This window comes from Phyllobates terribilis, unplaced genomic scaffold (assembly GCF_046119375.1).
Source record: "Phyllobates terribilis strain yellow unplaced genomic scaffold, ASM4611937v1 Scaffold_25__1_contigs__length_18738178, whole genome shotgun sequence".
NCBI classification, from domain to species: Eukaryota; Metazoa; Chordata; class Amphibia; order Anura; family Dendrobatidae; genus Phyllobates; species Phyllobates terribilis.
In genome coordinates, this window is record NW_027362785.1 from 15,180,651 (window position 1) to 15,196,384 (window position 15,734).

The following is a 15,734-nucleotide window of genomic DNA, read 5'->3' on the forward strand; positions in this document are numbered from 1 at the left end:
CACTCTTCAAAAGATTGGAAATTTCAAGACTGCTGCATCCCTCTGCAAGACATCTCACAATTTTGGACTTTTCTGAGCCCGTCAAATCTCTCTTCTGACCCATTTTGCCAAAGGAAAGGAAGTTGCCTAATAATTAAGCCCACCTTATATAGGGTGTTGATGTCATTAGTCAGCACCCCTCCTCATTACAGAGATGCACATCACCAGATTTACTTCATTGGTAGTTGGCTCTCAAGCCTATGCCGCTTGGAGTAGGACGACATGTATAAAAAGCATCATGGGATCAAAATACTCATTTGCCTAATAATTCGGCACACAGTGTAATGAAAGTCAACTCTGTCCTGTTGCATCATTACAGTGTCTGGTCCGGTCCATGTATAGGACTTAGGGGATGTCTGGTCCGGTCCATGTATATGACTGCTGTGGTGTCTGGTCCGGTCCATGTATATGACTGCTGTGGTGTCTGGTCCGGTCCATGTATAGGACTGCTGAGGGTGTCTGGTTCAGTCCATGTATAGGACTGCAGGGGTGTCTGTTCCAGTCCATGTATAAGACTGAAGGGGTTTCCGGTCCATGTGTAGGATTGTGGGAGTGCCTGGTCCAGTCCATGTAATAGGACTGGGGGGGTGTCTGGTCCGGTCCATGTATAGGACTTGTGACGATACAACCTAAAATCTTAATTAGCCAGACGATTAGATTTGTAAAGCCAAGAGAAATACCTTATTGTGCTTTATTAGAGATTGCCGGCTGTGCTTTATTAATGTTCTGCTTGCTCGTCATTTTATGTACACTAATGTAACGTGTAAAGTGTCCAGCATTCCACTAATCTCATTAGTATCTCAGGAGCCTCTAACCATTGTTCAAAAATCGTGTAAGCCCATTGTGTACAGTAAGTGTTGAAAGAAGATCCGGCGGAGCTTCCACCACAGGGAGTCTCACATGTAGACCCAGGTGATGCAGTCGACCTGAGAAAGATACCTCCACTAATGCACACTGAGCTTTGGGGGAGGGTGAGAGGAATTCTGCCATTCAGGGGGCTGAGCCCAGAGAAGCAGAAGGGACAAGTGTTTCTGTAGCTGTCAGACTTGAAACACAGTCAGAAAGACTTTACAAGGAGAATGAGAGACATCCTTCAGGACAGTAGATGGATAGCATAGCAGATCCATCCAAAGAGACACAGATTTGAATTCTATATGATTCCGGCCTAAGGGTACTGGCCCTGAGTAGAAAGATTTGGATCTGCTCCATTGACCATCAGAGAGACATGGATACTGTACATCTCGGAGAGGCCAGGTTGGGACGAAGAAGTCACATGGCCCCATGGATATGTGTGTTTGGGGTTGCCAAGAGGGACCCGCCGGTCGCCTGGAACTCATGGAGACATTCGGAGAAGCCAGATTGGGACCCGCCAGTCATCTGGCCCCATGGAAACTCTCGGAGAGGCCAGGTTGGGACCCTCGGGTCTCCTGGCCTTGTACCTCGATGGAGTGCTAGCTTCCTAAGCTTGCCGCTACCTTCTCTCTGTGGGGGCCCGCCAGAAGTGGGGGGCCACTGGTTGAGGTAGTCGGCCCTGGAAGTCTCCAAAGTCGCAGCTGTTCTATCCCAGGCGGGCGGAGAAGGAAGGGTGAGACTGTGTAATGTTGCACCATCTTGGGTATTTGCTGGGACTGTTCTATGTGTTTATTGTCCACTTTGTGGGTCAGTAAAGTATTGCCACGCTGATTTACCCTCACCCTGTGTTGTCTGAGTAGTGTTACGCCCATGGACTGTGGGGTGTCTGGTCCGGTCCATGTATAGGACTGAGGGGGTATCTGGTCCGGTCCATGTATAGGACTGCTGTGGTGTCTGGTCCAGTCCATATATAGGTGTGTGGGTGTGAGGAATGAGGCGGCTGACACAGTGATACATGTAAACACGGCTGTATTTCCTTGTCATGGACGCTTCTCATGTGAGAAGGAAGTTGGGATCTGCCAGGAATCTTCCTGAAATTCACAGTCACTTCTGAGCGGGTCTCGGGTTTCTCGCGGTCACACGTCCACATCCGCCGCCGCAGCGTCTGCAGTTCCCAGGAGTCAGCTCAGTTCTGGAGACCAGAAATTGGCAGAATTAACCCCTCAGTCCCTGGAAAGCGTTATCACCCAGTCACACGGTACTTCATCCTACCTGTGAGGACCAGATGACCAGGGCTCCGTCCATCCCGCCGCTGCAGAATCTGGAGACGCCACTCAGGTCGCTATCCATCGCTGACAACTGGCTGCAACAGGAGAGAATTGTCAGGGTCCACCATGTGTCCCACTGCTCCAATGTATGTAGAGCCTGCAGGGAACAGGCGCACACCTCCATTCTGTCTTCATTTCTCACTATAGTATCTCTGCTTGCTTTCATTGGATGACAACAATCATACTTATAAGGGTTTTCCCACGAACAAAGTTAATTTTAATTAACATTTTAGTAAGAGATCTTGGAATAATAATAAGTTCCACAATTGGATGTGTTTAAAAAAATGTTCCTGTGCTGAGAAAATCTTATAAATGTGCCCCTGCTGTGTAATGGTGGTGGCTGACCATGTAGGGACATAGTCTGATCATACCACAGCTCCTGGGCCGGGGAGGAGGCAGGAGAGAATACAGACAGGACGGCAGGGAAGGAGGCAGGAGAGTATACAGACAGGACGGCTGGGGAGGACGCAGGAGAGAATACAGACAGGACGGCCAGGGAGGACACAGGAGAGAATACAGACAGGACGGCAGGGGAGGACACAGGAGAGAATACAGGCAGGACGGCCGGGGAGGAGGCAGGAGAGAATACAGACAGGAAGGCCGGGGAGGAGGCAGGAGAGAATACAGACAGGACGGCAGGGAAGGAGGCAGGAGAGTATACAGACAGGACGGCTGGGGAGGACACAGGAGAGAATACAGACAGGACGGCCAGGGAGGACACAGGAGAGAATACAGACAGGACGGCAGGGGAGGACACAGGAGAGAATACAGGCAGGACGGCCGGGGAGGAGGCAGGAGAGAATACAGACAGGACGGCTGGGGAGGACGCAGGAGAGAATACAGACAGGACGGCAGGGAAGGACACAGGAGAGAATACAGACAGGACGGCCGGGGAGGACACAGGATAGAATACAGACAGGACGGATGTGGAGGACGCAGGAGAGAATACAGACAGGACGGCAGGGAAGGACACAGGAGAGAATACAGACAGGACGGATGTGGAGGACGCAGGAGAGAATACAGACAGGACGGCAGGGGAGGACACAGGAGAGAATACAGACAGGAAGGCCGGGGAGGAGGCAGGATAGAATACAGACATGACGACCAAGGAGAAGGCAGGAGAGAATGCAGACAGGAAGGCCGGGGAGGACACAGGAGAGAATACAGACAGGACGGATGTGGGGGACACAGGAGAGAATGCAGACAGGACGGCCGGGGAGGAGGCAGGAGAGAATACAGACAGGAAGGCTGGGGAGGACGCAGGAGAGAATACAGACAGGACGGCCAGGGAGGACACAGGAGAGAATACAGACAGGACGGCAGGGGAGGACACAGGAGAGAATACAGGCAGGACGGCCGGGGAGGAGGCAGGAGAGAATACAGACAGGACGGCTGGGGAGGACGCAGGAGAGAATACAGACAGGACGGCAGGGAAGGACACAGGAGAGAATACAGACAGGACGGCCGGGGAGGACACAGGATAGAATACAGACAGGACGGATGTGGAGGACGCAGGAGAGAATACAGACAGGACGGCAGGGAAGGACACAGGAGAGAATACAGACAGGACGGATGTGGAGGACGCAGGAGAGAATACAGACAGGACGGCAGGGGAGGACACAGGAGAGAATACAGACAGGAAGGCCGGGGAGGAGGCAGGATAGAATACAGACATGACGACCAAGGAGAAGGCAGGAGAGAATGCAGACAGGAAGGCCGGGGAGGACACAGGAGAGAATACAGACAGGACGGATGTGGGGGACACAGGAGAGAATGCAGACAGGACGGCCGGGGAGGAGGCAGGAGAGAATACAGACAGGAAGGCTGGGGAGGACGCAGGAGAGAATACAGACAGGACGGCAGGGAAGGACACAGGAGAGAATACAGACAGGACGGCCGGGGAGGACACAGGATAGAATACAGACAGGACGGATGTGGAGGACGCAGGAGAGAATACAGACAGGACGGCAGGGAAGGACACAGGAGAGAATACAGACAGGACGGATGTGGAGGACGCAGGAGATAATACAGACAGGACGGCAGGGGAGGACACAGGAGAGAATACAGACAGGAAGGCCGGGGAGGAGGCAGGATAGAATACAGACATGACGGCCAAGGAGAAGGCAGGAGAGAATGCAGACAGGAAGGCCGGGGAGGACACAGGAGAGAATACAGACAGGACGGATGTGGGGGACGCAGGAGAGAATACAGACAGGACGGATGTGGAGGACGCAGGAGAGAATGCAAACGGGACGGCCGGAGAGTACACAGGAGAGAATACAGACAGGACGGCCAGGGAGGACACAGGAGAGAATACAGACAGGACGGCAGGGGAGGACACAGGAGAGAATACAGACAGGACAGCCAGGGAGGACACAGGAGAGAATACAGATGGTACAGCAGGGGAGGACGCCGGAGAGAATACAGGCAGGATGGCAGCAGAGGAGGCAGGAGAGAATGTAGACAGGATGGCTGGGAAGGACGCAGGAGAGAATTCAGACATGATGGCCGGGGAGGAGGCAGGAGATAATACAGACAGGAAGGCCGGGGAGGAGGCAGGAAAGAATACAGCCAGGACAGCCGGGGAGGAGGCAGGAGAGAATACAGACAAGAAGGTAGGGGAGGAGGCTGAAGAGAATACAGGCAGGACGGCCGGGGAGGAGGCAGGAGAGAATACAGACAGGACGGCCGGGGAGGAGGCAGGAGATAATACAGACAGGAAGGCCGGGGAGGAGGCAGGAAAGAATACAGACAGGAAGGCCGGGGTGGAGGCAGGAGAGAATACAGACAGGACGGCAGGGGAGGAGGCAGGAGAGAATACAGACAGGATGGCCGGGGAGGAGGCAGGAAAGAATACAGACAGGAAGGCCGGGGAGCAGGCAGGAGATAAAACAGCCAGGACAGCAGGGGAGGAGGCAGGAGAGAATGTAGACAGGACGGCAGGGGAGGAGGCTGGAGAGAATGTAGACAGGAAGGCCGGGGAGGACGCAGGAGAGAATACAGACAGGACTGCCGGGGAGGAGGCAGGAGAGTATACAGACAGTACAGCAGGGGAGGACGCAGGAGAGAATACAGACAGGAAGGCGGGGGAGGAGACAGGAGAGAATACAGACAGAACGGCAGGGGAGGAGGAAGGAGAGAATGTAGCCAGGACGGCTGGGGAGGACGCAGGAGGGAATACAGACAGGACGGCCGGGGAGGAGGCAGGAGAGTATACAGACAGGACGGCAGGGGAGGAGGCAGGAGAGAATGTAGGCAGGACGGGTGGGGAGGACGCAGGAGAGAATACAGACAGGACGGCCGGGGAGGAGGCAGGAGAGTATAAAGACAGGACAGCAGGGGAGGACGCAGGAGAGAATACAGACAGGAAGGCCGGGGAGGAGGCAGGAGAGAATACAGACAGGAAGGCCGGGGAGGAAGCAGGAGAGAATACAGACAGGAAGGCCGGGGAGGACGCAGGAGAGAATACAGACAGGAAGGCCGGGGAGGACGCAGGAGAGAATACAGACAGGACGGCCGGGGAGGAGGCGGGAGAGAATACAGACAGGACGGCCGGGGAGGAGGCAGGAGAGAATACAGACAGGACAGCCGGGGAGGAGGCAGGAGAGAATACAGGCAGGACGGCAGGGGAGGAGGCAGGAGAGAATACAGACAGGACGGCCGGGGAGGAGGCAGGAGAGAATACAGACAGGAAGGCTGGGGAGGACGCCGGAGAGAATACAGACAGGATGGCCGGGGAGGAGGCAGGAGAGAATACAGACAGGAAGGCTGGGGAGGACGCCGGAGAGAATACAGACAGGATGGCCGGGGAGGACGCAGGAGAGAATACAGACAGGAAGGCCGGGGAGGACGCAGGAGAGAATACAGACAGGACGGCCGGGGAGGAGGCGGGAGAGAATACAGACAGGACGGCCGGGGAGGAGGCAGGAGAGAATACAGACAGGACAGCCGGGGAGGAGGCAGGAGAGAATACAGGCAGGACGGCAGGGGAGGAGGCAGGAGAGAATACAGACAGGACGGCCGGGGAGGAGGCAGGAGAGAATACAGACAGGAAGGCTGGGGAGGACGCCGGAGAGAATACAGACAGGATGGCCGGGGAGGAGGCAGGAGAGAATACAGGCAGGACGGCCGGGGAGGAGGCAGGAGAGAATGCAGACAGGATGGCTGGGGAGGAGGCAGGAGATAATACAGACAGGAAGGCCAGGGAGGAGGCAGGAGAGAATACAGACAGGAAGGCTGGGGAGGACGCCGGAGAGAATACAGACAGGACGGCCGGGGAGGAGGCAGGAGAGAATACAGGCAGGACGGCAGGGGAGGAGGCAGGAGAGAATGCAGACAGGAAGGCTGGGGAGGACGCCGGAGAGAATACAGACAGGACGGCCAGGGAGGAGGCAGGAGAGAATGCAGACAGGATGGCTGGGGAGGAGGCAGGAGAGAATACAAACAGGAAGGCCAGGGAGGAGGCAGGAGAGAATACAGACAGGAAGGCTGGGGAGGACGCCGGAGAGAATACAGACAGGACGGCCGGGGAGGAGGTAGGAGAGAATACAGGCAGGACGGCAGGGGAGGAGGCAGGAGAGAATGCAGACAGAATGGCTGGGGAGGAGGCAGGAGAGAGTACAGGCAGGGCGCAGGGGAGGAGGCAGGAGAGAATGCAGACAGGACGGCTGGGGAGGACACCGGAGAGAATACAGGCAGGACGGCAGGGGAGGAGGCAGGAGAGAATACAGTCAGGAAGGCTGGGGAGGAGGCAGGAGAGAATACAGACAGGACGGCCGGGGAGGAGGCAGGAGAGAATACAGACAGGAAGGCCGGGGAGGAGGCAGGAGAGAACACAGACAGGACGGCTAGGGAGGACACAGAAGAGAATACAGACAGGACGGCTGGGGAGGACACAGGAGAGAATACAGACAGGACGGCTGGGGAGGATACAGGAGATTACAGACCGGACAGCAGGGGAGGACGCCGGAGAGAATACAGGCAGGACGGCAGGGGAGGACGCCGGAGAGAATACAGGCAGGACGGCAGGGGAGGAGGCAGGAGAGAATGCAGACATTACAGCAGGGGAGGATGCAGGAGAGAATGCAGACAGGACAGCTGGGGAGGACGCAGGAGAGAATACAGGCAGGACGGCAGGGAAGGAGGCAGGAGAGAATGCAGACAGGACGGCTGCGGAGGACGCAGGAGAGAATACAGGCAGGATGGCAGGGGAGGAGGCAGGAGAGAATGCAGACAGGACAGCGGGGGAGGAGGCAGGAGAGAATACAGACAGGAAGGCAGGGGAGGAGGCAGGAGAGAATGCAGACAGGACGGCTGGGGAGGAGGCAGGAGAGAATACAGACAAGACGGCAGGGGAGGAGGCAGGAGAGAATGCAGACAGAACGGCTGAGGAGGACGCAGGAGAGAATACAGACATGACGGCCTGGGAGGATACAGGAAATTACAGACCGGACGGCTGGGGAGGATACAGGAGAGAATACAGACAGGATGGCAGGGAAGGACACAGGAGAGAATACAGGCAGGACGGCAGGGGAGGAGGCAGGAGAGAATACAGACAGAACGGCCGGGGAGGAGGCGGGAGAGAATACAGACAGGAAGGCCGGGGAGGAGGCAGGAGAGAATACAGACATGACGGCCGGGGAGGAGGCAGAAGAGAATACAGACAGGAAAGCCGGGGAGGAGGCAGGAGAGAATACAGACAGGACGGCCGGGGAGGAGGCAGAAGAGAATACAGATAGGAAGGCCGGGGAGGAGGCAGGAGAGAATACAGACAGAACAGCTGGGGAGGACACAGGAGAGAATACAGACAGAACAGCTGAGGAGGACACAGGAGAGAATACAGACAGAATGGCCGGGGTGGAAACAGGAGAGAATACAGACAGAACGGCCGGGGAGGACACAGGAGAGAATACAGACAGAACGGCCGGGGAGGACACAGGGGAGAATAAAGAAATGACGGTCGGGGAGGACACAGGAGAGAATACAGACACGACGGCCGGGGAGGACACAGGAGAGAATACAGACAGGATGGCCGGGGAGGACAAAGGAGAGAATACAGACAGAATGGCCGGGTAGGACGCAGGAGAGAATAAAGAAATGACGGTCGGTTAGGACGCAGGAGATAATACATAGAGGACGGCCGGGTAGGACGCAGGAGAGAATACAGACATGACGGCCGGGGAGGAGGCGGAAGATAATACAGACAGGAAGGCCGGGGAGGAGGCAGGAAAGAATACAGACAGGAAGGCCAGGGAGGAGGCAGGAGAGAATACAGACAGGACGGCAAGAGAGGAGGCAGGAGAGAATACAGACAGGATGGCCGGGGAGGAGGCAGGAAAGAATACAGACAGGAAGGCCGGGGAGGAGGCAGGAGAGAATACAGGCAGGACGGCAGGGGAGGAGGCAGGAGAGAATGTAGACAGGACGGCAGGGGAGGAGGCAGGAGAGAATGTAGACAGGAAGGCCGGGGATGACGCAGGAGAGAATACAGACAGGACGGCCGGGGAGGAGGCAGGAGAGTATACAGACAGGACAGCAGGGAGGACGCAGGAGAGAATACAGACAGGAAGGCCGGGGAGGAGGCAGGAGAGAATACAGACAGGACGGCAGGGGAGGAGGCAGGAGAGAATGTAGACAGGACGGCTGGGGAGGACGCAGGAGAGAATACAGACAGGACGGCCGGGGAGGAGGCAGGAGAGTATACAGACAGGACGGCAGGGGAGGAGGAAGGAGAGAATACAGACAGAACGGCCGGGGAGGAGGCAGGAGAGAATACAGACAGGAAGGCCGGGGAGGAGGCAGGAGAGTATACAGACAGGACGGCAGGGGAGGAGGCAGGAGAGTATAAAGACAGGACAGCAGGGGAGGACGCAGGAGAGAATACAGACAGGAAGGCCGGGGAGGAGGCAGGAGAGAATATAGCCAGGAAGGCCGGGGAGGAAGCAGGAGAGAATACCGACAGGAAGGCCGGGGAGGACGTAGGAGAGAATACAGACAGGAAGGCCGGGGAGGACGCAGGAGAGAATACAGACAGGATGGCCGGGGAGGAGGCGGGAGAGAATACAGACAGGACGGCCGGGGAGGAGGCAGGGAGAATACAGACAGGACGGCCGGGGAGGAGGCAGGAGAGAATACAGACAGGACGGCAGGGGAGGAGGCAGGAGAGAATACAGACAGGACGGCCGGGGAGGAGGCAGGAGAGAATACAGACGGGAAGGCTTGGGAGGACGCCGGAGAGAATACAGACAGGACGGCCGGGGAGGAGGCAGGAGAGAATACAGGCAGGACGGCAGGGGAGGAGGCAGGAGAGAATGCAGACAGGATGGCTGGGGAGGAGGCAGGAGAGAATACAGACAGGAAGGCCAGGGAGGAGGCAGGAGAGAATACAGACAGGAAGGCTGGGGAGGACGCCAGAGAGAATACAGACAGGACGGTCGGGGAGGAGGCAGGAGAGAATACTGACAGGACGGCAGGGGAGGAGGCAGGAGAGAATGCAGACAGGAAGGCTGGGGAGGACGCCGGAGAGAATACAGACAGGACGGCCGGGGAGGAGGCAGGAGAGAATACAGGCAGGACGGCAGGGGAGGAGGCAGGAGAGAATGCAGACAGGATGGCTGGGGAGGAGGCAGGAGAGAATACAAATAGGAAGGCCAGGGAGGAGGCAGGAGAGAATACAGACAGGAAGGCTGGGGAGGACGCCGGAGAGAATACAGACAGGACGGCCGGGGAGGAGGCAGGAGAGAATACAGACAGGACGGCTGGGGAGGACGCAGGAGAGAATACAGACAGGACGGCAGGGAAGGACACAGGAGAGAATACAGACAGGACGGCCGGGGAGGACACAGGATAGAATACAGACAGGACGGATGTGGAGGACGCAGGAGAGAATACAGACAGGACGGCAGGGAAGGACACAGGAGAGAATACAGACAGGACGGATGTGGAGGACGCAGGAGAGAATACAGACAGGACGGCAGGAGAGGACACAGGAGAGAATACAGACAGGAAGGCCGGGGAGGAGGCAGGATAGAATACAGACATGACGACCAAGGAGAAGGCAGGAGAGAATGCAGACAGGAAGGCCGGGGAGGACACAGGAGAGAATACAGACAGGACGGATGTGGGGGACACAGGAGAGAATGCAGACAGGACGGCCGGGGAGGAGGCAGGAGAGAATACAGACAGGAAGGCTGGGGAGGACGCAGGAGAGAATACAGACAGGACGGCAGGGAAGGACACAGGAGAGAATACAGACAGGACGGCCGGGGAGGACACAGGATAGAATACAGACAGGACGGATGTGGAGGACGCAGGAGAGAATACAGACAGGACGGCAGGGAAGGACACAGGAGAGAATACAGACAGGACGGATGTGGAGGACGCAGGAGATAATACAGACAGGACGGCAGGGGAGGACACAGGAGAGAATACAGACAGGAAGGCCGGGGAGGAGGCAGGATAGAATACAGACATGACGGCCAAGGAGAAGGCAGGAGAGAATGCAGACAGGAAGGCCGGGGAGGACACAGGAGAGAATACAGACAGGACGGATGTGGGGGACGCAGGAGAGAATACAGACAGGACGGATGTGGAGGACGCAGGAGAGAATGCAAACGGGACGGCCGGAGAGTACACAGGAGAGAATACAGACAGGACGGCCAGGGAGGACACAGGAGAGAATACAGACAGGACGGCAGGGGAGGACACAGGAGAGAATACAGACAGGACAGCCAGGGAGGACACAGGAGAGAATACAGATGGTACAGCAGGGGAGGACGCCGGAGAGAATACAGGCAGGATGGCAGCAGAGGAGGCAGGAGAGAATGTAGACAGGATGGCTGGGAAGGACGCAGGAGAGAATTCAGACATGATGGCCGGGGAGGAGGCAGGAGATAATACAGACAGGAAGGCCGGGGAGGAGGCAGGAAAGAATACAGCCAGGACAGCCGGGGAGGAGGCAGGAGAGAATACAGACAAGAAGGTAGGGGAGGAGGCTGAAGAGAATACAGGCAGGACGGCCGGGGAGGAGGCAGGAGAGAATACAGACAGGACGGCCGGGGAGGAGGCAGGAGATAATACAGACAGGAAGGCCGGGGAGGAGGCAGGAAAGAATACAGACAGGAAGGCCGGGGAGCAGGCAGGAGATAAAACAGCCAGGACAGCAGGGGAGGAGGCAGGAGAGAATGTAGACAGGACGGCAGGGGAGGAGGCTGGAGAGAATGTAGGCAGGAAGGCCGGGGAGGACGCAGGAGAGAATACAGACAGGACTGCCGGGGAGGAGGCAGGAGAGTATACAGACAGTACAGCAGGGGAGGACGCAGGAGAGAATACAGACAGGAAGGCGGGGGAGGAGACAGGAGAGACTACAGACAGAACGGCAGGGGAGGAGGAAGGAGAGAATGTAGCCAGGACGGCTGGGGAGGACGCAGGAGGGAATACAGACAGGACGGCCGGGGAGGAGGAAGGAGAGTATACAGACAGGACGGCAGGGGAGGAGGCAGGAGAGAATGTAGGCAGGACGGGTGGGGAGGACGCAGGAGAGAATACAGACAGGACGGCCGGGGAGGAGGCAGGAGAGTATAAAGACAGGACAGCAGGGGAGGACGCAGGAGAGAATACAGACAGGAAGGCCGGGGAGGAGGCAGGAGAGAATACAGACAGGAAGGCCGGGGAGGAAGCAGGAGAGAATACAGACAGGAAGGCCGGGGAGGACGCAGGAGAGAATACAGACAGGAAGGCCGGGGAGGACGCAGGAGAGAATACAGACAGGACGGCCGGGGAGGAGGCGGGAGAGAATACAGACAGGACGGCCGGGGAGGAGGCAGGAGAGAATACAGACAGGACAGCCGGGGAGGAGGCAGGAGAGAATACAGGCAGGACGGCAGGGGAGGAGGCAGGAGAGAATACAGACAGGACGGCCGGGGAGGAGGCAGGAGAGAATACAGACAGGAAGGCTGGGGAGGACGCCGGAGAGAATACAGACAGGATGGCCGGGGAGGAGGCAGGAGAGAATACAGGCAGGACGGCCGGGGAGGAGGCAGGAGAGAATGCAGACAGGATGGCTGGGGAGGAGGCAGGAGATAATACAGACAGGAAGGCCAGGGAGGAGGCAGGAGAGAATACAGACAGGAAGGCTGGGGAGGACGCCGGAGAGAATACAGACAGGACGGCCGGGGAGGAGGCAGGAGAGAATACAGGCAGGACGGCAGGGGAGGAGGCAGGAGAGAATGCAGACAGGAAGGCTGGGGAGGACGCCGGAGAGAATACAGACAGGACGGCCAGGGAGGAGGCAGGAGAGAATGCAGACAGGATGGCTGGGGAGGAGGCAGGAGAGAATACAAACAGGAAGGCCAGGGAGGAGGCAGGAGAGAATACAGACAGGAAGGCTGGGGAGGACGCCGGAGAGAATACAGACAGGACGGCCGGGGAGGAGGTAGGAGAGAATACAGGCAGGACGGCAGGGGAGGAGGCAGGAGAGAATGCAGACAGAATGGCTGGGGAGGAGGCAGGAGAGAGTACAGGCAGGGCGCAGGGGAGGAGGCAGGAGAGAATGCAGACAGGACGGCTGGGGAGGACACCGGAGAGAATACAGGCAGGACGGCAGGGGAGGAGGCAGGAGAGAATACAGTCAGGAAGGCTGGGGAGGAGGCAGGAGAGAATACAGACAGGACGGCCGGGGAGGAGGCAGGAGAGAATACAGACAGGAAGGCCGGGGAGGAGGCAGGAGAGAACACAGACAGGACGGCTAGGGAGGACACAGAAGAGAATACAGACAGGACGGCTGGGGAGGACACAGGAGAGAATACAGACAGGACGGCTGGGGAGGATACAGGAGATTACAGACCGGACAGCAGGGGAGGACGCCGGAGAGAATACAGGCAGGACGGCAGGGGAGGACGCCGGAGAGAATACAGGCAGGACGGCAGGGGAGGAGGCAGGAGAGAATGCAGACATTACAGCAGGGGAGGATGCAGGAGAGAATGCAGACAGGACAGCTGGGGAGGACGCAGGAGAGAATACAGGCAGGACGGCAGGGAAGGAGGCAGGAGAGAATGCAGACAGGACGGCTGCGGAGGACGCAGGAGAGAATACAGGCAGGATGGCAGGGGAGGAGGCAGGAGAGAATGCAGACAGGACAGCGGGGGAGGAGGCAGGAGAGAATACAGACAGGAAGGCAGGGGAGGAGGCAGGAGAGAATGCAGACAGGACGGCTGGGGAGGAGGCAGGAGAGAATACAGACAAGACGGCAGGGGAGGAGGCAGGAGAGAATGCAGACAGAACGGCTGAGGAGGACGCAGGAGAGAATACAGACATGACGGCCTGGGAGGATACAGGAAATTACAGACCGGACGGCTGGGGAGGATACAGGAGAGAATACAGACAGGATGGCAGGGAAGGACACAGGAGAGAATACAGGCAGGACGGCAGGGGAGGAGGCAGGAGAGAATACAGACAGAACGGCCGGGGAGGAGGCGGGAGAGAATACAGACAGGAAGGCCGGGGAGGAGGCAGGAGAGAATACAGACATGACGGCCGGGGAGGAGGCAGAAGAGAATACAGACAGGAAAGCCGGGGAGGAGGCAGGAGAGAATACAGACAGGACGGCCGGGGAGGAGGCAGAAGAGAATACAGATAGGAAGGCCGGGGAGGAGGCAGGAGAGAATACAGACAGAACAGCTGGGGAGGACACAGGAGAGAATACAGACAGAACAGCTGAGGAGGACACAGGAGAGAATACAGACAGAATGGCCGGGGTGGAAACAGGAGAGAATACAGACAGAACGGCCGGGGAGGACACAGGAGAGAATACAGACAGAACGGCCGGGGAGGACACAGGGGAGAATAAAGAAATGACGGTCGGGGAGGACACAGGAGAGAATACAGACACGACGGCCGGGGAGGACACAGGAGAGAATACAGACAGGATGGCCGGGGAGGACAAAGGAGAGAATACAGACAGAATGGCCGGGTAGGACGCAGGAGAGAATAAAGAAATGACGGTCGGTTAGGACGCAGGAGATAATACATAGAGGACGGCCGGGTAGGACGCAGGAGAGAATACAGACATGACGGCCGGGGAGGAGGCGGAAGATAATACAGACAGGAAGGCCGGGGAGGAGGCAGGAAAGAATACAGACAGGAAGGCCAGGGAGGAGGCAGGAGAGAATACAGACAGGACGGCAAGAGAGGAGGCAGGAGAGAATACAGACAGGATGGCCGGGGAGGAGGCAGGAAAGAATACAGACAGGAAGGCCGGGGAGGAGGCAGGAGAGAATACAGGCAGGACGGCAGGGGAGGAGGCAGGAGAGAATGTAGACAGGACGGCAGGGGAGGAGGCAGGAGAGAATGTAGACAGGAAGGCCGGGGATGACGCAGGAGAGAATACAGACAGGACGGCCGGGGAGGAGGCAGGAGAGTATACAGACAGGACAGCAGGGAGGACGCAGGAGAGAATACAGACAGGAAGGCCGGGGAGGAGGCAGGAGAGAATACAGACAGGACGGCAGGGGAGGAGGCAGGAGAGAATGTAGACAGGACGGCTGGGGAGGACGCAGGAGAGAATACAGACAGGACGGCCGGGGAGGAGGCAGGAGAGTATACAGACAGGACGGCAGGGGAGGAGGAAGGAGAGAATACAGACAGAACGGCCGGGGAGGAGGCAGGAGAGAATACAGACAGGAAGGCCGGGGAGGAGGCAGGAGAGTATACAGACAGGACGGCAGGGGAGGAGGCAGGAGAGTATAAAGACAGGACAGCAGGGGAGGACGCAGGAGAGAATACAGACAGGAAGGCCGGGGAGGAGGCAGGAGAGAATATAGCCAGGAAGGCCGGGGAGGAAGCAGGAGAGAATACCGACAGGAAGGCCGGGGAGGACGTAGGAGAGAATACAGACAGGAAGGCCGGGGAGGACGCAGGAGAGAATACAGACAGGATGGCCGGGGAGGAGGCGGGAGAGAATACAGACAGGATGGCCGGGGAGGAGGCAGGGAGAATACAGACAGGACGGCCGGGGAGGAGGCAGGAGAGAATACAGACAGGACGGCAGGGGAGGAGGCAGGAGAGAATACAGACAGGACGGCCGGGGAGGAGGCAGGAGAGAATACAGACGGGAAGGCTTGGGAGGACGCCGGAGAGAATACAGACAGGACGGCCGGGGAGGAGGCAGGAGAGAATACAGGCAGGACGGCAGGGGAGGAGGCAGGAGAGAATGCAGACAGGATGGCTGGGGAGGAGGCAGGAGAGAATACAGACAGGAAGGCCAGGGAGGAGGCAGGAGAGAATACAGACAGGAAGGCTGGGGAGGACGCCAGAGAGAATACAGACAGGACGGTCGGGGAGGAGGCAGGAGAGAATACTGACAGGACGGCAGGGGAGGAGGCAGGAGAGAATGCAGACAGGAAGGCTGGGGAGGACGCCGGAGAGAATACAGACAGGACGGCCGGGGAGGAGGCAGGAGAGAATACAGGCAGGACGGCAGGGGAGGAGGCAGGAGAGAATGCAGACAGGATGGCTGGG

At 57.9% G+C, this 15,734-nt stretch overlaps 1 protein-coding gene across 1 annotated transcript in view; it reads right to left on the reverse strand.

The window, feature by feature from the left end:
• Positions 1-1,903: 1,903 nt before the first annotated feature.
• Positions 1,904-15,734, reverse strand: part of LOC141176430 (actin-related protein 2/3 complex subunit 1A-A-like) — a 172,993-nt gene continuing 159,162 nt past the window's right edge. The window contains exons 9-10 of the mRNA XM_073660414.1: positions 2,164-2,254; positions 1,904-2,083 (exon numbers count right to left, since the gene is read on the reverse strand). Of these exons, the coding sequence (XP_073516515.1) occupies positions 2,078-2,083; positions 2,164-2,254 (97 nt within the window). The 3' untranslated portion in view covers positions 1,904-2,077. The remainder of the gene's footprint in view (positions 2,084-2,163; positions 2,255-15,734) is intronic.